The sequence below is a fragment of the Ziziphus jujuba genome, chromosome 10 (genome assembly GCF_031755915.1).
Source record: "Ziziphus jujuba cultivar Dongzao chromosome 10, ASM3175591v1".
NCBI lineage: Eukaryota > Viridiplantae > Streptophyta > Magnoliopsida > Rosales > Rhamnaceae > Ziziphus > Ziziphus jujuba.
Genome location: NC_083388.1, coordinates 3,928,445 through 3,954,085, shown reverse-complemented (window position 1 = coordinate 3,954,085; position 25,641 = coordinate 3,928,445). Strand labels below are relative to the sequence as shown.

At 35.4% G+C, this 25,641-nt stretch overlaps 2 protein-coding genes across 4 annotated transcripts; one reads left to right on the top strand and one right to left on the bottom strand.

Moving 5' to 3' along the window:
• The first annotated feature begins 512 nt into the window (after positions 1 to 512).
• Positions 513 to 15,229, top strand: LOC107410575 (AP-2 complex subunit alpha-1). 3 transcript variants are annotated; one of them, XM_048468334.2, is made up of 27 exons: positions 514 to 1,035; positions 4,182 to 4,313; positions 4,780 to 4,905; positions 5,500 to 5,562; positions 5,645 to 5,742; positions 5,833 to 6,040; positions 7,179 to 7,250; positions 7,327 to 7,419; positions 8,079 to 8,180; positions 8,344 to 8,441; positions 8,951 to 9,032; positions 9,193 to 9,281; positions 9,943 to 10,048; positions 10,136 to 10,201; positions 10,905 to 11,011; positions 11,096 to 11,200; positions 11,296 to 11,416; positions 11,537 to 11,719; positions 11,897 to 12,133; positions 12,680 to 12,760; positions 12,901 to 13,065; positions 13,160 to 13,246; positions 13,335 to 13,460; positions 13,963 to 14,043; positions 14,126 to 14,197; positions 14,365 to 14,444; positions 14,531 to 15,229. In XM_048468334.2, exons 1-27 carry the CDS (start codon positions 904 to 906, stop codon positions 14,721 to 14,723), a joined length of 3,105 nt encoding a protein of 1,034 aa, XP_048324291.2. In that variant the 5' UTR covers positions 514 to 903; the 3' UTR covers positions 14,724 to 15,229. The 3 variants fall into 3 exon arrangements, with proteins under 3 accessions (XP_048324290.2, XP_048324291.2, XP_048324292.2); XM_048468333.2 differs by having other exon boundaries at positions 513 to 1,035; positions 9,943 to 10,201; XM_048468335.2 differs by lacking the exon at positions 4,780 to 4,905.
• A 592-nt stretch (positions 15,230 to 15,821) lies between these two features.
• LOC107410599 (DDT domain-containing protein PTM) lies at positions 15,822 to 24,657 on the bottom strand. Its single transcript, XM_016018047.4, has 9 exons — positions 23,388 to 24,657; positions 22,518 to 23,192; positions 21,114 to 22,212; positions 19,748 to 20,036; positions 19,534 to 19,658; positions 18,894 to 19,360; positions 18,765 to 18,793; positions 17,502 to 17,960; positions 15,822 to 17,389 (listed from the first exon to the last, which is right to left on the bottom strand). The coding sequence occupies exons 1-9, from the start codon at positions 24,224 to 24,226 to the stop codon at positions 16,521 to 16,523; spliced, it is 4,851 nt and encodes a 1,616-aa protein (XP_015873533.3). The 5' UTR covers positions 24,227 to 24,657; the 3' UTR covers positions 15,822 to 16,520.
• Positions 24,658 to 25,641: the final 984 nt, after the last annotated feature.

Genomic DNA, 25,641 nt, shown 5'->3' with positions numbered 1-25,641 from the left:
TTATCTTCTTTACTCCAAAAGTTTTTCTTTCATACGCTTTAATACCATATAAATGAATTTTGTGTTTTTCTTTCTTTACATTTAGTTTCCAATAAAAAATCTCATTTATTTTATGAATTTTAACATACATTTTTTTTTTCGACAATTAACCTTAGTTCAAGGGATAAAATTGTTAAAAAAAAAAAAAAGGAAAGGAAAAAAGAAACAAACTTAATCCTATATGCAAAGGAAGAACAAAGTAAAAAAAATCCAAAAAAGGAAAGGAAGCAAACAAAGTGAAAAGGATGAATAATTAAAATGAATTAATTCAATTTTAATATTAACAATATAATATAAAAATAGAATTAAAATTTATTTAAACAAAAAAAAAAGTGATGTGTTCCCAACAGATTGATTATCAATCATTCGCATGCATAATTAGAAAAAAAAAACGTTATCAATTAAATTCTAATAAGTTTGGAGAATAAATAAATAAATAAAATAAAATAAAAAGTTATAAAAAATAAGAAAAAAGAGAGGAAAATGGAAATGGAGGAGGAGATGGTAAATAAAAGTCGTCTCTGATGCAAAGTGGCAGTGGGCCGACGGCTTTTTTTTTCAATTTTCGTCAGTCCACCTTCTTTCTCTCTCTAGAAAATCAATATACCAAACGCCCCCTCTTTCTCTCTCTTAGATCAAACTCCTCTCTCTCTCTCTCTATCTCTCTGTTTGGTTAGTAGGAAAATACCGTGTGGCATTTTCTTTTTTTGCTCGGAAAAATTGGAGCTGATCTTAGGCCAAGATTACGATTGTTTATTTACGAAGTGTTAGATCGGGTGGTGCTGCGGGAGGGAGACGATCTAGGATTGCGGAGCTGAAGAAGAGTGGTCCGTCCTTGTCGCTATCGCTGGATCTGGACCGACCATGGCGTTGTCGGGCATGCGAGGACTCTCCGTCTTCATCAGCGACATTCGGAATTGTCAGAACAAAGAGCAGGAGAGGCTCCGTGTCGATAAGGAGCTCGGCAATGTCCGTACTCGCTTCAAGAACGAAAAGGTTAGCTCTTCGGCTAGGCAGTACGTTTTTTTTTTTTTTTTTTTTTTAAAACCTTATTGGCCTTTTTTTAAATTTTTTTTTTTTTTTTGGGTAGAATGATATTTTGATCTGAAGCGCGAGGTAGTGACGTTGGTGCCATGAAATTGGGATTTAGGTTTGTTCTGGATGTTCAGTTTATTACAACTGAATTCTGGGGAAAAAAAGAATTTTGGGACATGGAAGGAAATATGAGTTTTCAATTTCGAGGGTTGTGTTTGTAGTTGGGACGTTTTGAATGCTAAAATGTTGACTGAGTTAGGCTGAAATTCTTATTCGTTGCCAGGAAATATATGTGCCACTGATTGTGAGCTTTAGCATTGCATGCTTCTGGTTCGAGCTTATTTCAAACTTATATTATTTTGGACGCTTGAGTTGAGATCGCAAAAAGCACGAAATATTGTTGTAAATCCCCTTGATACAAGCATCTGGGTTTGTCCTTTTCTAGCTCATAAGAGAGGCTCGAGTGTGAAGTACTGAAGTTATAACCTGTAGACCCCGTTTAGATAATAACATGTTGTTTGCTTCTTTAGATTGGTGGAACGTTATCAAATGTTTGGAAGGAGTTTTAGTTATTGCTTATGCTGTCTGATTGTCCTGTGAGATCAGGATTGGATGTCTGTTAAGGAAACAAAAATACATCCTTTTTGTGTCACGAGGAGTTTGGAGAATACATGATCCATGTCAATAATCTTGACCGTAGATAAACATTTGATTGTATTGTGGTTCTGTTGACTAGTGACTGTTAGTTGGTTATGTTAGACTTAATTCGACATATCTAGCAAGTTGAATTTCTATATTACTGGGCTTTGTATTGAATTTTCTATTCCAAGCATAAAATACTATATTCCGTTGTCTCATAGTATGGAGTATGGACTATTTCTGATGAATGAAATAAAAAATTTTAGACAAAAATTGTAAATGGAGATACCTATTCCACTTATGTCTCTGATAGCTTCAGGGATTGGGTAGATAGTAGAAGTTATTTACATGAATGGAGAAGGGGTATACTTATGGAAGGAAAACAGCTATTAGCTTTTTTCCTTTCCAAAAACCAAGGATTCATGCTGTGTGTTTCAACCTTCATTTCCCATTTTAAATGGTAAATAATGTTTATAAGCTAATAAATTTCAATGCCTGAAGAAATTTTACAAGCAATTTTTAATATTAGATGGACTATTTCAATGTTGTTTGTCTCATAAAATGGACTATGACCTGTTTCCGAAGTAAAAGATTCTAGACAAATATGGTAAATGGAGATAACTATTCCACGTATGTCTCTGATGGCTTTAGGGATTGGGTAGATGGTAGAAGTTACTTACATGATTGGGAGAATCGGTATACTTATGGAAGTAAAATAGCTATTTACTTTTTTCCTTCCAAAAACCAAGGATACATTCTGTCTGTTTCAACCTGCATTTCCCATTTTAAATGGTAAATAATGTTTATAAGCTAACAAATTTCAATACCTGAAGACATTTTACAAGCAATTTTTACCATTAGATTATAAAATACTATTGCTTGGAATCTATAAAGGGACTAATTTAAAGAAATCAGGATTTTCTTTCATTCTTATGGATGTTGGTTCATATAAATCTTCTTCTTTTTGCCTTAGCCATAAAAAGAAAAAAAAGATTTTTTTATTTTATTTTTTATTTTTATTTTTTATTGGTTTTTGTTTTTGGTTTTGGTTCACCCTCTGACCTTTATTCCTCATTTTTTTATCATACCTTATACTAGGATTTCGTCAAGGACCATTCTGATGATGGATCCATTGATAGCTTCTTATTCTTTTATACTCTAGTTCTAGGTATATTACACAGTAGGGATATTCATTGAGACCAAATGTAGGGATCCACGAGGCCCATTTCAGTCTAGACTGTCAATGTAGGAATGGTTAAAAAATTAAGACTTTCAATGTTTTCCATCTTTGTTTTTATTGCTGTTATTTTTGTGTTATCTTAAAGTAAGTGTTGATGAAAGTATAGATTTCAACCAGATAGAGTTCTTAAACAATCAACAGTCAGATATTTAGGTCTTCATAGCATTGAAAAAAAAAAAAAAGACTTGTCTTTATTCATACCAGCTATTTGGAAGGTCAACTAGATAAGGATCTTGGCCTTTCATTTTTGTTTAATATAATAAACTAGCAAATTACCTTTTATGTTTAAACATATCTCAAGTGCAGTTAATTAACTATGCAAATTAACCAACTCTGACACTTGCTTTGTTCTCTGAGCTGCTTGTGGGTTGGTCTTCACCCCTCCCCCAAGAAAATAAGTCATAATGAATTTTTTCCTTTTGCTTTTGTTTGGTTCTTTTTGGAAAAATGTTGTTGGGCCCGTTTTGCATAGTTTTCCTTTCATCTCCACCAGACTTCTCAGAGTTATTCCTTTCTAGTCTATGTTATGATAGTTTATGTTCCATATGGTTGATGTTACTCAGAAGTAAATCATTTTGTTGAGTTCATAATTCCTTTTGAAGCCTCTTTACTCTTGTTTCTTTTACATTTTAAAGCATTTTTCCTTTTACCATTTTTCATTTCCCTTGTTGATAAACTTAGGTTCATGGGTATGACGTTCTCCCTGTGTGTTGCCATGATTTTGTTCACAATGACATTTGGTGTATAAAATGAAGCCAAAATTGTCTTCACATTTGATTCTTCACATAGTTTGATACATAGCGCACACATAGCTAATATTTACCTTTTTATGCTTCTTTTTCTTCTTCTATTTTTTTTTTTTTTTTTTTTTTTTGGGTGTTAGATGTAATTTGGGATACAGTCAAGTTATTACTATTTTCAAAATATCAAGCTTTTAGGAGGTGGGCCAAACTATGTAAACTAACAAAATATTATTGTTGACATTCCTCATCTATAGGGCTGTCCAATTGTGCGAAATTAGGCCTTACAAGTATACATCTAAGTCAATATAAATGTGGTGTAGTGGGATTCATATGCAATACCATTTGAATGATTAGGCTTCACTAGCATTTTTTAATGGAAATTGTGTTCTAAGTTTCCATTTTTGGTTGCTATTGAACATAACATTTTCAATATCTTATTGAGAAGTATCAGTGATTAACTGTTGAAATTGCTGTTCTATCAACAGGGTTTGACACCATATGAGAAGAAGAAATATGTCTGGAAAATGCTTTACATTTATATGCTGGGTTATGATGTGGATTTTGGTCACATGGAAGCTGTTTCTCTAATATCTGCACCAAAGTATCCAGAAAAGCAGGTAAATTCTTGCATCAATATTTTCAATGCATGGTAATCAGTACTTCTTTATAGTTTCACATATGACAACATGGATAGCATATGAAAGCATGGTTTATAGTGTTGCTTATGATGTTCCATTGGATTTAAAACCAATTCTCAGAGCTGTTATGTAATTGTTGGGAACATTTACGCTCAGTACAGTCCAAGGTCGGTATTCCTCATTTAAATTCCAATTGATATTTAGAGTTTTCATTTGTAGTGGTCTGGAAGTTTTGCTATAGTACTTCTTAATATGCTATATAGTTCTTAAAGACACATTTATCTGATGCACTGGATGCCCAGTGCTGGCCATATATTGCCTTGTTGCTCACTGAATTAAACTGAACTCAGGTTAAGACTATATTTCATTGATCACCTTCTCCCACATATCTAAAACAATTGATTCTCACTATACTGACTTCTACTTGTGCTAACAATAACTGCAGGTTGGGTATATTGTGACATCATCTTTGCTCAATGAGAACCATGATTTTTTGAGATTAGCCATAAATACAGTGCGCAATGATATTATTGGCCGAAATGAGACTTTCCAATGTCTGGCATTGACTATGGTACGGCATTTGGAGATCTATCAATGCCTTTTAAACTAAATGGTTATCTTTATTTTCTCAATTTTGTAATTTATGTAACTTTGTTTGTATAAAATTTGGTTATTGTTTGTCTGCGAAAAGCACTGTATCTGTTTTTCCTTATGAAGATGCTTGTAGAATGTCTAGCTTGCCTTATTTCATGCATATTGCCTTTTGTTTCTTTGTGTATAACATCAAATCTGACCTTTGATGGTACTTGTCCAAACGAAGATCTTTAATGTTGATGATGCAGATCTGCCAAATTTCAAGACTAACTCTTTGCATGCTCCAATGACATCTTTGTCTTGTGTGGTTCATTAAATCTAACCTTTGCTATATTCTTTCTCTATGATACCGCATACCTATTGTAAGAGTATTTCTGATTTGATCTTTTATCTGGAAGGTTTATAAGCTTTCTTTCACATAGAGAATTTTTTTTATTTTTTTTTTATTTTTATTTTTTAAATGTGGCAAAATATCTACCTTTGGCATTCTCTTTTGTATTTTACTACTCTGCTTGCTTTTTGTTCAAAAGTTTGGTTCTTTTATGACTTTATTGCCACCATATCTCTGTAGGTTGGGAATATTGGTGGGAGAGAATTTGCGGAGTCATTGGCACCTGATGTGCAAAAGTTACTTGTAAGGACTGGTACAAGATGACCATTTTTTTTGGCTTTCGTTAATAGAAACCGATTGATATTGACCAAGGTTTCTGATTCAGATATCAAGCAGCTGCAGACCACTTGTGAGAAAAAAGGCTGCATTGTGTCTGCTGCGCCTCTACAGGAAAAATCCTGATGTTGTTAATGTAGATGGATGGTACGTATTAAGCTAATATCTCACAGAAAATCTGTGAACTAGTGCCCAGTAGTGTGCTTATTTCTTAATCTCTTTTTTCCTACATTTTAGGGCGGACCGGATGGCACAACTTTTAGATGAACGTGATCTTGGTGTTTTGACATCCTCTATGAGCCTTCTTGTTGCTCTTGTATCAAATAATCATGAAGCATATTGGAGTTGTCTTCCAAAGTGTGTTAAAGTATTAGAGAGGCTTGCTAGGAACCAGGATGTTCCACAAGAGTACACCTACTATGGTATCCCATCTCCCTGGCTTCAGGTTTGTACTATTTTTCTTTTGTGCTCATCATTGTACTTTTACTTATTTATTTTTATCTTATTCATCAAGTTCCTTTGCATGTTCTAGATACCGACTTAAAGCAGAAAGTAGGCCTATCTAGTTATCTTTTGCCCAAATTTTTTCGTGTGATAAATTTTGAACCTTTTAAGCGTTAGGCATCTAGAGATATGGTTACATGTGTGGTTCACATGGTCTAATGAATATACAAGGGCTAAGTGTTGGAGAACTTGAAATTTCATTTTGCTAGTAATCATGGAAATTTCAGGCGCGTCAAAGATATCAATGTTCAATGTTGATATTTCATCGGTTGCTTGCAAAATCACCGTTTTATAGAGGTGGATATAACTGTAACCTAGTTTATGTAAAAATTGTATATAAACAAAGTTATCCTCCAGACAAAATGAAGATGAGAAATATTTAATCCCCAAAATTAAACTCATAGGTTCCTCAAGGAAGAACCTGAAGGTGGGAAGGTTGAACTAAAACATCAAAAATAAGGTCTAGCAACTCGAACAACATGCAGCTCCTTTTAGCTATATACTTAAAATAGAATAGCAAGGCACGGACTTTTAAGCTATGTAACTTAATTTTTTCCTATCACAATTTAATTATTGAACTTTAGCTCAACGAACTTTGAGAAGAGAGAAAAGACAATATAAAATTCTCAATCTACTTAACAAATGTAGTGATAATTAATCTATTGACTCCATTCTTGTTGGCAATTTGCAACCAACTAATGACTACATTCACTCGTTTGGACAAATTTCATGGGTGAAGTTTCAACTGAATGCTCCAACACATTTGTGGACGCATAAAAGATTCTTCAATATATGTCTCTGCTTGCCACATGTTGCTTCATGGAAACCATTGATGTTTAACGGAAGTTTTACTAGAGAGGTTAACTTGAACAAAAATAAATTGCTTTCTAATTTATTTGGCTGAAATTTTTTTCAGTTTAACTTTGATAAACTTGCTGATGCTTGATCGCATAAGATTTGGTGTATGTAAAAGTTTGTGTTAAGGAACCCTGTTGACATATTAATTGTTTGTAGTGATTTTATCTTTATATATGCAAAGCATGTTCAAATTAATGTGCATCGGTGTTTGGTTAATGCAGGTTAAGACAATGAGGGCTCTTCAGTATTTTCCTACCATTGAAGATCCAAATACCAGAAGATCATTGTTTGAGGTTCTTCACTTGTGCAACTTATCTTGATTCTTATTATGTTTTGGGATTTTGTTGAACCTTGTATTGGTGGTTTCAGGTCTTACAACGGATATTGATGGGAACAGATGTCGTGAAAAATGTAAACAAGAACAATGCATCGCATGCTGTTCTTTTTGAAGCTCTTGCACTTGTAAGTTGTCAGCCAAAGTTGTTATTTTTTGTGCATAGTGTTTATTATTATGTATTGGCTTACAGATAAATGAAATTTCATGAATATGGACTTGGGGAGATGCATACACATGATGCTTGTATCTCACTAAATTTGGCTGAGAGTTTAAAAGTTATTAGATTCTGGTTTCCTCTCTCTCTCTCTCTCTCTCTTCTCTCTCTCTCTCTCTGTGCAAAAATTAACTTATAAGTTTCAACTTTGTGAAAGAAAATATTCTTTTAAGTTTCAACATTTGCTAAAATAGATATAGGCATTCATGATTTTTCAAACTTATGGGAAATGCTAATACTTTCCTATTGACTTAGCCAAGTGATGCATGAATAGAAGCAGTGTCCCTATGTAGCCCTCTTCTGTGTTTGTGCTTTGTCTCAGAAAATTTTAGTTTTATGTTGAAGCAGAGTTTCCTCCTTCTGATTACTTATTTAATTGGCTTGTGAGGATCTTTGAGTTTGTGAGGCTGCAATTAGATTCTTTATGGAAAAAGAAAATCTATCTGCTAGGGAAGCTTATTGGCTTCTTTTTGCATCGGTTGAATTGCACACATGCTTTGTAGCCCTTTTTATTTTGTTTAAATTTATACTTTATCACAAATATTTAACCATCTGATTTTCATATTTCAGGTCATGCATCTTGATGCTGAAAAAGAAATGATGTCTCAGTGTGTTGCACTTCTTGGAAAATTTATAGCTGTGCGTGAACCAAATATTCGATATCTTGGTCTGGTGAGTGGTGGAAATACTATAGTTATCTTCTTCTTCTTCATCTTCTTTTTTCTTTTTATAATAAAATCTTGTCAAGCCAACCCATAATCAAATTTGGAAACCAGAGCATACATATGGTCAGTACTGAGTAGTTTCATGATTGTTGCTATATTGGCTGGCGTAGGAGAATATGACTCGCATGTTGATGGTAACGGATGTGCAAGATATCATCAAAAGGCATCAGGCTCAGATTATCACCTCTCTGAAGGATCCTGATATCAGGTTAGATTTGTTGCCTACAATGTTTTTGTTTCTTGCTTAACATGTTTTATTGCTCTGACTATTTTAATCTGGTGTTCACAAATGATTAATTTAACTGGAATAACTGCTTCAGTGTGGCAGTGTTTTATTGAATGTTTGCAGAAGCATTTAATACGATTTATCAGAGTAGGGTGTAACTTGTAGCCTTGATATGATGAAGTATTTAATATCAGTCAATTCTGCTTGCGTTGCAAAATGTTGCTTCTAGTTCTGTCCTTTTTGGTCGAAACAAGTGACTTGTTTGTTGCATAAATTTGCAACAGTTTGTTAGTAACCTGTTAGGTCAGGTATACTGGTTCTCTTCTTAAGAGAGAATCTGTTCAAGAATGGAGTTATGAATAAAGGGTATATTGTCAATATCTTTATGGGAAAAGGAAATTTTCTTATGTTGTGTGCATACTGATATATATATATATATATATATTCACAAAATTGATTTATGCTAACTAACATGGAAAAAATATCCTCAGTATTCGTAGGCGTGCTCTTGACTTGCTTTATGGCATGTGTGATGTTTCAAATGCGAAGGACATAGTCGAAGAGTTATTGCAGGTACTAGAATGCTAGATGCATACATGGATTTTTTTTTTTTTTTTTTCCCTCTATGATTTTAGTAGCCAGTTTTGTTAGTTGTGTTCTTCATATACAATGTAAGCAAACTGCTATAGTTTCTATCAAAATGAGGTGTCAATCACTTTTCTTGTGCTTTTAGTATCTGAGTACTGCAGAGTTTGCAATGCGGGAAGAATTGTCACTTAAAGCTGCTATTCTTGCGGAGAAGTTTGCTCCTGATCTTTCTTGGTAAGCATAGTTTCCATGCAAAAAGATGGGGATGCAAGTACTGGTACCATATGCTTCTATAAGCATGATTGAAGTGTAGTTTATGAAATTCCTAATGTATGCAACTAGAAAAAGGAATGGGTGGGTATGATAGTTTACATATAACTCTTTCAAATAGTTAAATCTTTAACTTGCCCTTTTTTCCAACTATCTTGAAAGTTAAAAAAATGCTTTTAAAGAAAATTTTCCTGACATCTATCAGATAAAACTAATTTTTGAAAAGTTATGCCATCAAAAAGCAGATTTGCTCAAGGTTTGAAATTGTATTTGAAGCTACCATTGAGTTTTTTGTCATTCAAGATTACGCTGGCTTTGTGGATGTGGTTTAGTTAAATGAAGCAAGAGTGTAGAAAGCTCACAGTAGAACATGGACGACTAGTATAAACCTTGTAATGACCATACTGATTTAGATTTAGATCTTAGTTGAGAAAATTGAGCTTTGCAAATTTGTTGAGTTTTGGAATTTTGTGGGAGATTAAAATAGCCATTATCTTCATACTTGCTCTTTGTCTAAAATGTTTGGAGTCCTCATTTAAAGTCTTCTTTTGTTGTCTGAATGACTAGCTTGGGCATATATCAGAGATTTTGAGAAAGTTATATCATTCTATTAAAATGTACATAGGTATGTGGATGTGATCCTTCAATTGATTGACAAGGCTGGGGATTTTGTGAGCGATGATATATGGTTTCGGGTTGTACAATTTGTTACAAACAATGAAGATCTACAGGTGATTAATGTTTTCAGTATCTTCGCAATTTCTTTCTTCTTTAAATCATTTATGCATTGGTTGAGTGAATTTTATGCATTTCCTCAGCCATATGCGGCAGTAAAGGCCAGAGAGTATCTTGACAAGCCAGCTATTCACGAGACGATGGTCAAGGTGAGTCTATTCTACAATTCGTTTCCTATGCACATTTAATTTATATGTGAATATTCTATATTGAACTAGAGAGAGAGAGAGAGAGAGAGTACTTGTACTGATTGGTTCAATACTGATAATTTCTGTATTAGAAGAGTCAGCTTCCTGATAGATTTTAGTTTGTTTGGTTTAGGTTGCTTGTCCTTCCAATAAGCCAGCTTATTTTTATACATTAGCACAAAGAAAAATTACCAAGGTTTTGCTAGGAGTTCATTACTCATTGAAGAAAGATAAAGTGTTTATCTATAGTGAGGAAGCCAGAGTTTAGAGAGTATTTTCCTTCATTATGCTGTTAATCATATGACATTAACATGAAGAACACGTCAGAATTTGCAAAATCAACTACCTGTCATAACCCATGAGCAATACAAGAGGAAAGAATATGATGAATGTTATAGATGATCATCACCCTAAAGTAATGGAGTGATGATCTAATTTTCCTGTGTATGCTTGATATTATAGATCATCATCACCCTAAAGAAATGGAATGATGATCTAATTTTCCTGTGTATGCTTTTGTATCAAGCAACTAAAAATATTTTTTTTATTCTCATCAGTGATTAACAAATTTTTATTTGATAAATAACATCATGATATATAGGATAACCTAATTTATTTAAGATTAATATGTAAGTTCAATCAGGCTTATATATGCATGTAACAGGTCAGTGCATATATCCTAGGAGAATTTGGCCACCTTTTGGGCAGAAGGCCTGGATGTAGTCCAAAGGAATTGTTTAGTATCATTCATGAGAAGCTTCCTACTGTATCGTAAGGGCACTTAACCTTTACCCCTTTTATTTGCATGTCAGTTTTGTTCTTCTTACACATCTTATGAACGAAAATCATTTGCAGAATATCTACTATACCCATTCTTCTTTCTACGTATGCTAAGATCTTGATGCATACTCAACCTCCAGATCCAGAATTGCAGAGTCAGATTTGGGCAATATTCAGCAAGTGAGATTTATTTTGCACTAGTTTTGTTATTATGATTTGTTCAGTTTGGATGCAAATATCATGGCTTTCTTTGACATACCGTTGGCTTCTTCTAGATATGAGAGTTGCATTGATGTTGAAATACAACAAAGAGCTGCTGAGTATATTGCCTTGAGCAGGAAAGGTGCGGCTCTAATGGATATATTAGCTGAAATGCCTAAATTTCCAGAGCGACAGGTAGATTTGTTTTGCAAATTTTGCTCGACAAGCTGTTACTTGTAGATATTTAGAATAACAATTTGTGGAGTCATGGTTAAATCTATTGACTACTAACTGTAACTTTTCTTTCATACTTAGTCTGCCTTGATAAAAAAGGCTGAAGATACTGAAATTGATACTGCGGAACAAAGTGCCATCAAGTTGAGGGCTCAGCAGCAAACTTCAAACGCCTTAGTTGTAACAGATCAACGTCCTGCTAATGGGGCTCCGCCTGGCAGCCAGCTTTCTCTTATAAAGATTCCTAGCACGGAAACTAACATGGTCAGTTCTTTTTTATTATTTTACATGTATTCTTCTTCTTGATGTGATTTAATGTATTTTCAGTAACCTAGGATTGATGGTTTTTCCTCCCTTTTATAAATTTACTCCCAGATCTTGAAGCCATAAATCATTTATAGTTTTGAATTCAAATATAATATGTACTTGCGTTCATGACAGGATCAAAGTTCATCTCACCAAGGCTTATCCCCAGCAAATGGGACTTTGAGTAAGGTTGATGCGCAATCTCCTTCAGCCGATTTCCTTGGTGATCTTTTAGGTCCACTTGCTATTGAAGGTCCTCCAAGCAGTGCTGCCCAACCTCAGCAAACTATAGACCCTGGATTGGAAGGGGATCCAAATGCAGTTGATGCCACAGCCATAGTGCCTGTTGATGAGCAGCCAAATGCTGTTCAGGTACTTACTACAACCTTTTTGTCTAACCTTCTATGGACACTTCCTTTCAAAAATGTTGGTTAAACTAAAAGGAGTTCTGCATGCGGTGAACCATTCTTGTGTTGGGTCTGTTCGTTAATTTGTAACTACATATATTTTTCGGAAGATAAATTTTGTGCAGCCTTATTTTGATTTCCTTTTTCATTTCAATCATAATGTGACTTCTGAATGGGAAGATCGTCCCTCCCCAAAATTTTCTGTCCTTGCAACAATGCTGAAATAGAGTGACAGCTAATTCTATAGACTGCATCTCACTCTATCTCAAGTGATCTGGTTTAACCGGAATATTGTTTTGTTAGACAGTGAATTTCATCAATTAAGTTAGTTGTTCTATATGTTGCTACATGATTTATGCTGAAATAGAATGAAAGCATTATCTGTTGACTGTGCTTTGCATCTCGTTAGATATGGTGAGGTCTAAACAAGCTGCTATATTGTATTGATAATCAGTTTTATTTATTGCACTACTTGCATTTCATGAGCTAATTTCATCATTCATTTTTGCAGCCTGTAGGAAATATTGCTGAAAGATTCCATGCTTTGTGCTTAAAGGATAGCGGTGTTCTTTATGAGGATCCTCATATTCAGGTTATTTTCCCCTTGTATAATATTTTGCTTGCAATTTGACTCATAATCTCATCCTATTTTGCTATAGATAACTTCCCATGTTATTGTTGAAGTTATGCCTTACACAAGGCTTTCTGTGATTTCTTGTCATGTTATTATAGATTGGCATAAAGGCAGAATGGCGATTATATCATGGGCGTCTTGTTCTTTTCTTGGGAAACAAGAATACTTCTCCACTTGTTTCGGTTCAGGCTATAATATTGCCTCCCTCTCATTTGAAGATGGAACTGTCATTAGTGCCAGAAACCATTCCTCCCCGTGCGCAGGTAAAGACAATTTATTGCATTGTAACTACCTTTTGTCCTTGATGAAATCTAGAGATTACTCTTTTTATTTATGTATGACAATTTTGCTGTGTAGGTGCAATGCCCACTTGAAGTTGTGAACCTTCGTCCCAGCAGAGATGTAGCAGTTCTTGACTTTTCATACAAGTTTGGTAACAATATGGTACCTACATCCAAAATTCTTGCATCGTTATTTCCTTGGCAACCATAAATTAGGTGTTTTGAGACTTATGTTCTTTACCTTTGAATAGGTCAATGTCAAGCTTCGCCTCCCAGCTGTCTTGAATAAATTTCTTCATCCTATAACAGTGTCCGCTGAGGAGTTTTTTCCTCAATGGAGATCACTTTCAGGACCACCATTGAAGCTTCAAGAAGTGGTACGTATATTCAGTATGTATATATGTAACTACATTCTAATTGTCTACTCAGAGGTTAAAAGTATCATGAGTTTCAATCTTGCTAGTTTGCCTCATATATTTTACTGCTTAAGATTTCAGTTATTATAAACCATGGTATATTGGTTGACCAAGTGAATTAAATTGATGGATTGCTAATTCAGTCTCTTGCAGTTTATTATGTTACCAACACAACTTGTTCATATGTTTTATGCTCAGAACTATGTTTATGATATATGTGCTGGTCATTGTTCTCAATATCTTCTAAGTCTGCTTGGAATTGATGAGATTTAAGGCATCATCCATCTTTAAGCAGAATGATAGATTTGTTGTCTCATTGGATGTACAAAGAAAAGTTTGCTTATCAGTTTGTTTGAATGTTCAGCATTATTCAACTGATTTTGAGCAAAGTCAAAAATATTAATTATCTCTGGACTACTTGCTATTTTATTGATACCGTCATATTTCCGTGTCATTTGTGCAGGTTAGAGGTGTAAAACCACTACCACTTCCTGAAATGGCAAATTTATTCAACAGTTTCCGGTTAAGTGTTTGTCCAGGACTTGTAAGTTTTTCTTTTGTCTCTTCTTATTTCTTCATGGAAGTATATTAGTTATATAGAGTTATTCACTGCTTTTCTGTTTCAGGACCCGAATCCAAATAATCTTGTAGCCAGCACCACATTTTACTCAGAAAGTACACAGGCCATGCTTTGCTTGGTAAGGAGAGGTTCATTCTCATCACTCTCCATCAATTAATTTGAGTTTGTCATCCTCAATATTAAAGCTTATCAAGTCCATAAGTGCAATTGTGGTTGACTGATATTTTTATGGTCCATGAGCAATTAATTGTTTTAGCCTAATTTGTTTTCTTTTGTACTACTCAGACAAGAATTGAAACGGATCCAGCAGACAGAACCCAGATGCGGATGACAGTAGCCTCAGGAGATCCTACCCTAACGTTTGAGTATGTATATTGACTTGCAGGTCATCTGCTGCTAACCTTAAGTTTTACGGTGCAAGGTTGATTCTTATATGGCATTTGATGTGCAGGTTGAAGGAGTTCATCAAGGAACAATTAGTTGGCATACCTATAAACCATCCCCGCGCACATACACCACCAGCACCGGCACAGGCACTGGCACCGGCACCGGCACCGGCACCTCCGGCTCCACCAGTAGCTCAACCATCTACTCCAGCATCTTCATTAACAGATCCCGGGGCTATGCTGGCTGGTTTGCTGTGACATTAAGCAGAGGATGATTGATGTGTGAGGATTTGTTCAATATACACTTGTAAACCTGATTTATACAACCTGCCCACCCATTCGACCCTCGAGTTGAGAGATGGATAAGGAAAATCCAGATGCAAGGGCTGGCGGAATTGAGGGTGAGCTTCACTTGTGGTCGGCTTTAGGTGTTTTGAGTGGGATTTTGAGGGGTTGGTCGGGGTTTTGAAATTCTTTATGCACGATGCGATTGTGCCCAAGTGAGATTTATTTTTTTTTTTTCTTTTTTTTTTTTTTTCGGGTGAGGGCTTTTTGTTTTTTCCTTTTCATATATATATATATATATTTTTCCCTTCGCAGTTTCAGTGGCTTGGTTTACGTAGTACGATATTTGACAGCATGTAAGATAATTGCATGGAGTAGACTAGTTGTAAAAGTTTGAATTTGTTTGTTAATGCATAACTATATTTTTAAATAAGAGATTATTTGGGGAAATAAAAACATTAAAATATGCATTCTCTCTCTTTCTCTCTCTCGTGCTTAGTTTTTCAAAGTCAACGGAGGCTACACAGAAATAATTCGACTGTTTTTAAGGAATGAATGATTTTTACCTGCTTTAGGCAAAAATATTGGTTTCATTGGGTCATATTAATGCTATAAAATCTGCATATTATCTGTTCTACCTTATTTGTTTTAAATTCTGAAGTAAATAGATGACTTGGATATCAAGCAGTTTCGTTTTCTATGCGTGGTGCGTTGGCTTTTGGTTTTTTTTTTTTTTTTTTTTTTTTTTTTTTTTGGGGGGGTAACAGCAAAAATAAAGATTGATGACTGAGGATTGGTTATTGATAAAACAAGATTGGTTATTAATAAAACACAAAGCTGTTAATACGTAACAAAGTGGCATGAAGACATTTGAACAAACCAGAATAACACAACAAAAGCCAATTCTCTACCCTGTAAATCTGTTAAAAATTGAAGTTCATTTTGTTTGAACATATTATTTTGAAAAATGCACCGGCTAGAAAGGTTATTCTGTGCAACTAAGAACTAGAAGTATGCTCAACATTCAAACCAAGAATTTGGCAAAAAGTTTGACAGCATGAATCCTAACTCTGAAAAAATTGTGGTAGAATTTTCATTTATACAAGCAATGTAGTCAGACAAGCACCAAAAAATACCTGCTTATCTTCCAAGTTGATGCAAAAATGTTTGTAGCTTGTTTAACAATAATGGTCCCTTAAACGAACAGGGACGAATTAACCTTTCTTTTTTTACTCTCTTCTTTTTTTTTTTTCTTATTTCTTTTTTTCTTTTTTTTCTTTTTTTATGTGGGGTGTAATTTCAAAAACTATAGCATGAGCAACGTACCATCTCTATGAGTGGAAAGCTAGGTTCCTAAGCTTTCCAAACAAAATACTAAATATACCAGAAAATGAGAACTTGCCAGGATCAAGGAACCATCCATCAACAATAGCAATGCCAGTTGAGAAACCATTTCAAAACTGCAGGAAATGCTAGGCTTCTAATACACCGCCTCCATGCGTTTGCACCTTGCAAAATATCTCCAAGTTAAACAGTGACGAAGTGCGCATTTGATGCATCCGATATTTCCTCTGGTACAGCACAACTTATTAAGGCTGAGGAGCAACTTTCCACCCAACATAACCAACTGGAAAGTTGCTGACAGATAAGACACCCCAAACCTTATGAGGCTACCAAAATCAGCTATTGCCCTTCACAACACCCAAGACAGCTCTCTGCATAAATGTTAATGGATAGAAACCCAAAGCCTTAAGAAGGCAGCTAAATCAGCTAACGCCATTCTCGACAGTTGTTGCACTTCCAGCTGCCATCCCATGATGACTGCTCGATTGGAGGTAAACATTGACTATGTGTCCATAGCCCACAGTTCTCACAAAAAAGATCAGGGGCTGGTTTTTCAAGTGCACACATCTGACATTTTGCCATATCAACGGCAGTTTCTTCAGACATTATGGGCTCTGATTGCACATTACAAGTACCTATATTATATTGTTCAAAGAATCCATCCTCTGATGCATCAACACCTAGCAACTCTGAGAAAGTGAATAAAGTTTGTGGTTCAAACTCATCATTTTCATATTCCAAATTTTCATCGTCAAGCATTACCCCACTTTCAAGTCCATCAACAGAAGCATCCCATTGCAAGTTAGCCGTTAACACATCCTCCGCAGGTTTCAACGGGTTTTCTGAATCATTATTAGCAGATAAATCAGCACTAGAAACATTACTCCCTGAAAAAGTATCAAAATCCTCTTCACGCTTCATATGCCTTCTTATTGGTAATTTCCGTGGCGCTGGATCGGCAGTATCCAATTCAATATCTACTTCTGAATTAGGCTCCGTAACCAACTCAACTCTTGAAAGAGGAAAAAGAAGAGGATCACCATTCTGTTTGGACACATCCTCCATGGGAACTATTGGAGTAATAAGCTCACATTTTTTAGAATCAAATATGGTTCCAAAATCAGAGTCAGCTACATAACTTTCTTGCTTCAAAAGTGTAATGCAGGATTTCTTGTCTTCTGTTGCCTTGTAGGGGCACACAGGTGATCTTATCCTCCGACACCTGCAACACTTGAAGCCTACCACATCAAAAATTTGTGATTCCGCAAGTTCGACAGCTTCAGCATGATACCAATCTGAAAATGACCACAAATATAAATCATGTTAAATAAAAAAATAAGCAGAATTTTGATAACTAGAAGAAAAGTTGAAAAGGAAATGTAAGGTTCTGAACTGGAGAGAACTTACTTTTGCAAGTTTCACAGCAAACATACATCAAATCTGATCTATATGGTTTACGGCATAAGTGGCAAACAGGCTCCAACCTATGTACATTTGCACCGCCACTTAAAAGAATATTATTTTGCCTGAAATTAGTGCCTGTATCTTTACTGTTCTTCTTTTTCCATATAATACCCCAAGAACATGTCCTGCGACGGCTTTTTGTTGATAAACTAGGATCAGAAGTAATTTGCTTTGTCTCATGAGTATCCTGAGCTCTGTGATTGGAAATTGAACCCTTAGTGACTGTCACTAAGTTCCTATATTCTTGCATTGGTAAGTTCAAGGGAGTAGTAGGAGATTCATTGCGAATTTCATTCTGAGCAAGAGCTTTGGCGTTGTAACACCGCTTGCACAAGATCACGAATTCAACTTCCTCATTGGTAGAAATAGCCGAACTTATGGCACAGTCCCTATGGCTAAAACCTGACCTCAAATATTTCAAACAAATAATTATTGATAAAGTGCAGTCTACAGAGCCAACAAAAGAAAAATAAAAAAACATTAATATCTGAGATGAAATGATGTAACCATCATTTATTGGCCAACCAGTTTGTTGACTAAGTACTATCAGCAGATGTACAAATCTGTATAACTTTTCCATCAACCATCTGTCATCCTTAAATGACCATTTTGATGTATCATGCACAGAATATATAATGTGTGATGGTTGCTATTCTATAATTTATATCAATAAGGAAAAAACCGAAAGAGAGAGAGAGAGAGAGAGAGAGAGAGGAGGCAGAGGGGATGGGAAGGAAAGAGAGTAAGGCCAGAAAATACCTTACCCTGGCATTAGCTGTTCAAGCTCAACACCATAAAAAGAATAGTCTTAACCCTATTGAGTATGAATTCAGAAAAATAAGCTTAGGCTTGACTCAGCCAAACTTTCCAAGGAGTCCAATAATCATGGCAAACCTCAATTAGAACTTATGCTCAGCTTACATAGTGGTTAGTTCAAAGATTCAACTTGTCACAAGGCCCAAAAGCTCAGTTTTCTGGAGGGGGAGAGGTGCATAATTTTTTGCATTATGTCCTTTTTTCAATTTTTTTTTTTTATTTATCCGAGCCTAATTGCCTATTGCTCACATTTAGGAGGTGGTGGTAGTTTCAATTTCACAGCGTTTTTGGAATATTCATAAAAATGTTACAATGAGTTAATTTTTTTTAGTAATTTAAGATAAAGATACTCAGGAAGGAACAAAAAGAAATGCTTTAATGATAGTGTACCTTGACAAGCATAACATGTAACAGCATGCCTGAAAATCAAAATCCAAAAAAATTGATAATTAATAAGCTTAAGCAAGTTAGTATACAGAATGAAAAAGAAAAATCAAGATAATAGTGAGGAGCTATTACCGATGTATAACAACCATCTGACATGAGCAACAGGAATGCATGTCCATATTATCTCTCTTGCATTGAAGGTAGAAAAATGTGTCTTTGTGGCGACCCTTCAACCGCTTTTTTTGCAACTTGAGAAATAAATTAGAAGGCTCATTCATGGATGGAAAAACTGCTTTACTTAAACCTCCTTCATACTCTTTGATCAAGTATAAAGGAATACGAGTTTCAGGAAACCAGAATTTGTCCTTTCCATCCTGATCTTGTTCTATTTCAATGATATTCTTCATGACACGGGAAGGAAGATGCTTTTGGCTCCCAAAAGCAATTCCATATATAATCTTGTTTTCCACAATTTTTTTGTAGCAAATACTTGCATTTCTGAAAGCAGAAGCCTCTGTCTCTAGACTTTTTGCATCTGATAGGTTCTGCTCAGGACGAACAAGATCTCCCCATCTTACATGAAAGTCCAGGTATCTGACCTGATGCAAAATCCAATCAAATTTCTGATGTCAAATAACTAGACTTCAAAAGAAGATCCAATATACCAGCAGATCAAGAGCATATAAGCAAAGGAAACGAGGGATCAACCCCAAAAAAAATGAGAAATGAGGAGTTAAAGGAACAAACTATAATCTTTAACATAAAAACAAACCTGAAGTGAAAGCTGTGAGGCATTCTTACTCATCTCAACTGCAGCCCTCCATACTAATTGTCTACTTCTTTTAGGAATCTCAGAACCATCAGTGTAATATAAACCAGCAATTTTCCTCCAACCTCCTAAAGGGATACAACAAAACCATTAGTAAATGAGTTGAAGGGATAATGACTTGCTTTACAAGCAAGGATAGACCATGGTAAGAAGCTACCTTGGCGAGCTGCTCTTTTAACCATTATGTGGGGCAAAATTGCTTTCTGGAATATAAGCTTTGTTTGCTTCCCCCCTTGCCACCAGACAAAACTTTTGTCAGCACGACCATCAGCTGTCACTTCACAGATGGCAGACTGCTTCCTATTTCGCCTCCCATTCGGAGCACGTTTTTGTGTTGTCCCAACTGCGCATGTAGCACTTTGCATTACAGAAGATTCAACCAACCAATCATCAACAAGCTTGGTCCAGTCCCCAGAAACAGCTATGGTCCGGATGTTTTCCTCAAGCTGCAGATGGAAGACAGATCATCCACCAAATTGTAATAGCATTCATAATCATGGATGTGCATCACAAATAATATCCAGCAATAATAGTTAAAGGACTCAATCTAAGAAAAAGTTCTTGAAATGCTGGAGCGGTAGCCTTAGTAACCACCCAGAAACATTCTCAACCTTTTAGGCACCAATTTATATATATCAATGCCACTCATTCAGTTAGAATAATTTCTACAAATAATTGTTTTATATGAAACAATAGACAGCAACGATCTGTTATACCACCCATTTTCTTGCACCCTTATCTAAATCTAGCTTTTCAATTTTGTAACCACTTTCATTTTTTCCACATTATTACAATCCAAAACAGATACTTAGAAAGCAACAACGCATATCCTCAATGCAATGCTACATATTATTATCTGCAGGGCATCTTCTAATGCAAAAGATACATAACACGCACACAAGATACCTGGCAAAACAAATACATGCAAATCATTTCTGCCAAGTAATTTATGATGAAATCAAGTTGCACCTTTTGCAACTAAATTGAACAAGGAAACGTTCGCAAAATGAATACTAGGAAACAGAAAGCATTTTAATTAACAGTGACAAGTTATTCCAATATTTTTGTTCTATACAAGATTGCAAATGACAATGCCATCTCAATAATCTTAAGAACAAACAATATCCACTGATTACAGAAGATAAACATTATCACCAAAACAAAAAAGGCCTCATCACCAAGGCCATACATTAGCTTTAATTCTATAGTTAGAGCATCCAGATTGGAAAAAAAAAAAAAAAAAAAAAATTCATTTAAGACAAACAGGCAAATACATGTATGTCATTGATAAAAAGTGACCGCTTAAAACACAAATTTAGTTAAAGAAACAAAAAAGAAAGGGTGATCAAGCTGCAGATCCCTAATCATACACTTCTTAGACTAACAACGACAAAAAAAAAATAAATAAATAAAACCAAAACAAAAACAAAAGAAAAGAAAGAAAGACATCTTTAGTGGCCAAAAGAGTAACCAAGAAAGGAAGTTAGATGCCAAAGAACAAAATACCAAAGACAAGAACTTACTTCAAGAAGGAGAGCTTTCACATCACTGATGGTTGATGCCTGTTCAACTCGTTTGCGCCACTCTTTCCTATAATTTGCACTCAGAAAGGGACCAATCACTAAACCACATAAGCTCTCTTCCATGTATAAAATATACATTGCAATGCTTGCAACGCTCCCCTCTCCACTCTTTATGGGACGAAGGTTGGCAAGGATCCTCATAGCACCTTTAGTGGCACTCAAGGCAGCATGATTTAACATGCATCCTCTCTTACTTGAAACAGCAGCCTTACAAGAAAGACACCAACCGCATCTCTCCCTTGGAACCTCAATAAGCTTCTTTTCAGAACTTGGCCAGAAGAAACGTGAGGCTGTTAATGAGAATGCTTTTGCTTGCAAATTGTTTGTGGATGTAACTTTTCTGTGATTGTCTGAAGCATGAGCCTCTGAAGGCCGAGTTTCCTCTGATAAAAGAACAGCCAATTTGGCAGCAGCAGATGCAGCGAAGTCTCCATGCATATAGTGATTTAGGTACGCCTGGGGTTTATAGAGAGATCCCATGTAAACAAAATCACCAAGTGAAGTGCTGTCACCCTTTCCAGAAGTTACATGATTGGCTTCCTTGCCAAGAGAAGATAGAGTCACTGGATAACGCTTAACATTAGCATGCCCAATACAACTATTATTACCATTTGAGGTGTATGCTGTAATGCCTACTGCACTTGACATGTTCACGTAACTTCGGTGGGAAGAGGCAGCCCGATCAGCCTGCTGACTAGCTGAACTTGTTGACATGTTCCCCTCAGGTAGCTTCATATTTAGCATGCACTGCTGTTGTTTTGTGTCACCATTGCTCGGAGAACCAGGATTGAGAGAAGGAAGTGAAAGGGCAGGAAAGTTTGCATCTTCCTTTATTACTGCCGACTTTTTATCACTTTCAGTCATATCTGGAAGAGATAAGACACTTCCAGGAATATCCCAATGTCGCAAAATTGCCTGGCACACCTCGAAATATAAATCTGCATGTTGTGAAGTGGAACAAAGCACTTGCAGAACTTTTGGAATGTCGTTCTGATTATAATATCTAAGACATGGTTCTGCAATGGTAGAACCCTTAAGCCTGCAATAATAATATTAAGAGATTACATACATGCAGATGAACTGCTTAGTGGGATCCCAACAAGTTAGGAGACAACTTGAGCAACGAAGACAGAAAAAAAAAATAAAAAAAATAAAAATAAATAAATACAGGTTCATGTCTAAGGCAGGATTGGAAGATAAAAGATACAGTTTACATAACACATGTTAGAAAAGGCTAAACGAAAAGTGTCCAGCACAAACAGAAAGAAGTACAAAGATTAAAGGGAAAAAAATGCAAGTAAAAGAGATATAGAATGAGGTCGAAACAGAGTGCTGAAAACATACACCAGTAAGTGGTCACAAGTACCCACAAAGATTTGACCATATGAGTCAATACTGAATATCTCTGCTCCCTTAAGTGATGTTCCAATTGTAATAGTTGGCCCTATCTTATTAATTGTGCACTCTGGACAATACCATGACCCTTCTGGTATAGACATTTTCATCACACCTATACACCTTGTATGATATGCTGATGGGCACCCATCACAGCAAAGCAAGGTCCCATCCATGGCACAAAGCCGGCATTCATCACTATTTCGATCAACATCCATATTAGTAGAATCTATGTCCCCTTTAGTTGATTTTCTCTCGTGTTTATCTGCAATAATTTCCAAAGCTTCTCTGTCCTTGCAAGCAGAAGTTTTTGAATATCGGGGATGAACCCTTCTTGGCCCATTTTCAGAGGCATTAGATGCCTCTGCATCATAATCTATTCCAACTTCTGATTCTTCCCGCATGTCAATTTCAGCTCTTAGCTCTGCAGAGTCTAAGACATCATCACAAAGGAGTTGCAAAATTATTAACTTCCTAGCAGTGGATAAAAGATAATATTCCTTGTCCAAAACCTCATCATAAAATCCTTTCCACTGAGGTCCCTTCGTGTATCCCATAACTGTTAGATACTGGATCAAGTAAACAGGCCAAGTCAATGTATCAAGCAAGCTCCAATCGGTGCACCTGTGGAGAAATTGTAAAAGAAGCCCAAAAATTTTAGTTATCGAAATTGTAAAGAAAACAACTTTATGCATTTATATATGCTTATGCAAATATTGAACTTCACAATGAAATCGTTCACACTTGAATGTATAGATTAAATTTAAGTTAATTATAACTAAAAGGAATAAAATAGTTGTATGAAAGCAGTGGAAGTACCTCAAACAATTTGAAGCAAGTTCGAAGCCATCTGAAGAGAGTGTTTCAAGATGCCGCCTCAAGGAACGCAGTAAAGCAACATGAATGGCATCCAATAATGTGTTCGGTGCACGACAATTAAGTGAGCCCACGAAATCATCCAAAGTAAACGGACTTAAGAACAAGCAGATGCTAAATGAACGCAAGAAACCATAAACAGAGAACAAATGTGAAACATACTCTTCAGGGACACCTATGGTTCCCGAAGATGGTGGCAATTGCGGCGGTGGAGGGATCGATGGCGCCTCAGCTTCAAAACCCAAGTCCTCATCTCTTGCATACTCGCAAGAGTCACCAGATGAATCAGCATCATCGTCATCATCATATTCACCATGTGCCTCATCATTTTCAACTGTTGGTCCACCACTCAACTCACTCAATGTTGAAGATTCAACCCCATTAACCTCCTTAGTTGATTCCAAAACCTTATTTTGCGATCCATTTACACTAATTCTCATCACTAAATCCTCTAATTTCTTGCTTCTACTCCTCAGATCATCGTCGAAGTAATTCTCTCCCAAAAGTATCCCCTTAACCTCACGGCTATCTAAATCTTCATAATCACCATCCTCGTAAACAACTCTATAGAATCCATCGGCATAGTATACAACTTTCCCGATAAAAATTCCATTGCTTTTGAACTCTTTCAGCACGAATCGATTCAACAAAGAAATGGGTACCATTTCCACAACCCGTTTCTTGGCTTCGGGTCCTGCTTTTCCACCATCGGCACCATTTGCATCCTCGTTAATCCTCCGTTTCCTCGGCCGGCCTCTCGATCTAACTACCGGCGCCTCCATTTAAGCGGAATCGAATCGGGTCCTAAACCCAAAAACCCACTTCAAAACTATCCCCCACTAGGGTTTCGAAAAATATATCCCGTCGATGAAAAGCCTAGAGAAAGCAATCCGATGCTTCATTCCAAAGTGCCGCAAAATTCTAGGTTTTCTTTTCCTGCGGATCCTTAAAAATCATTGCGACAAAATGACAAAAACGCCACGACCATTTACATCTAGTGGAAAATTGTAGAGATTGCTTTTCCCGGATAATCGAACAGATTTTGGAAACTCTTTGCCTTGGTATAGAGAGAGTAAGGGATACGATACGAGGATGTTTGCGATGAAATTGTATCCGGTTAGGGTTTCATAACCGCCATTGAAGAGGTTCCTGAGAAAAAGAAAGAGATAGAGAGAGAGAGAGAGAGAGAGAGAGAGAGAGAGAACAGCCTCTCCACACTCTTCTACCGTGTTAAATTTGCTACTTTTTCTAACTCGGAACTCAGTTCGCCTGGTTCACGTTTTCAACTCGACCGAGTCACCACCCATTTTGTATTTGATATTTAATTTTTTTTTCCCACGTATATTTTTATGTAGAAATTGTGTATATCTCTCAATTATCATTCTCTTCAATCATTCTAATTAAGATACATATTATATTAAAAAAAATAAAAACTCTGAAGAAAAAATTAAGATTTTATAGTGTGAATATGTATGTATGTGTATGTATAGGGTATATAAAATATCACTCTTTTTATAGATGAGTAGAAATATTAAAGCAAAAAAAAAAAAAAAATCCTAAATTTATTTATCTGTTAAGAAAGTATAAATGTTTTACAATAACAGTCGAACAAAATATTAAAAATTAAACCTCTTCTTGATAATTTAAAAGATTTAGAACTATCAGAAAATAAAATTCAAGTATGGCATAGAGATATTATTCCATAGATAAATAAATCATGTAGTTTTTTCTGGTCATAATTAAATTATGTAGTTTTTCTTTGGTCACAATAATTTGTACATCAAAATTGAAATAGGTTATTATAATTGGGGAAGAAATCACATTTTTTATGAATAAATAACTTATATATTTTAAATCCAATATTATAAACAATTTAAATTTAATATTATTTTATATTATCAATGTGAACATCTATCATGTTCACATGTAAAATTGGAATTTGATGGTAAATCAACTCCTCATAGTTAATAATTTCAATACAACTTAAATATATGAATAATTGAGCATAAATAACCCAATAAAACGAATATGAAATGATTTTTTTAATGATAATAACAATTGAGTTTTTTTTTTTGTTTATGATAATAACAAATGAGTTGATAACCCAAAACGTTGGAAAATAAATTGGTGTACGCGGTTCTATCGCAACAAAAATTATAGACACGAAATAATTAAAAAAAAAGAAGTTATTTTAGTC

Excerpts from the sequence above, each read along its gene's own strand:
- LOC107410599 (XM_016018047.4), bottom strand. The coding sequence starts at position 24,226 with ATGGAGGCGCCGGTAGTTAGATCGAGAGGCCGGCCGAGGAAACGGAGG. Across the intron at positions 22,213-22,517 it reads ACTTGTGACCACTTACTGGT|GCTTAAGGGTTCTACCATTG; the intron begins GTATGTTTTCAG and ends TTATTATTGCAG. Across the intron at positions 19,659-19,747 it reads TAAAAGAGCAGCTCGCCAAG|GAGGTTGGAGGAAAATTGCT; the intron begins GTAGCTTCTTAC and ends GTATCCCTTTAG.
- LOC107410575 (XM_048468333.2), top strand. The coding sequence starts at position 904 with ATGGCGTTGTCGGGCATGCGAGGACTCTCCGTCTTCATCAGCGACATT. Across the intron at positions 5,563-5,644 it reads CTGATGTGCAAAAGTTACTT|ATATCAAGCAGCTGCAGACC; the intron begins GTAAGGACTGGT and ends TTTCTGATTCAG. Across the intron at positions 13,066-13,159 it reads CCATTCCTCCCCGTGCGCAG|GTGCAATGCCCACTTGAAGT; the intron begins GTAAAGACAATT and ends TTTGCTGTGTAG.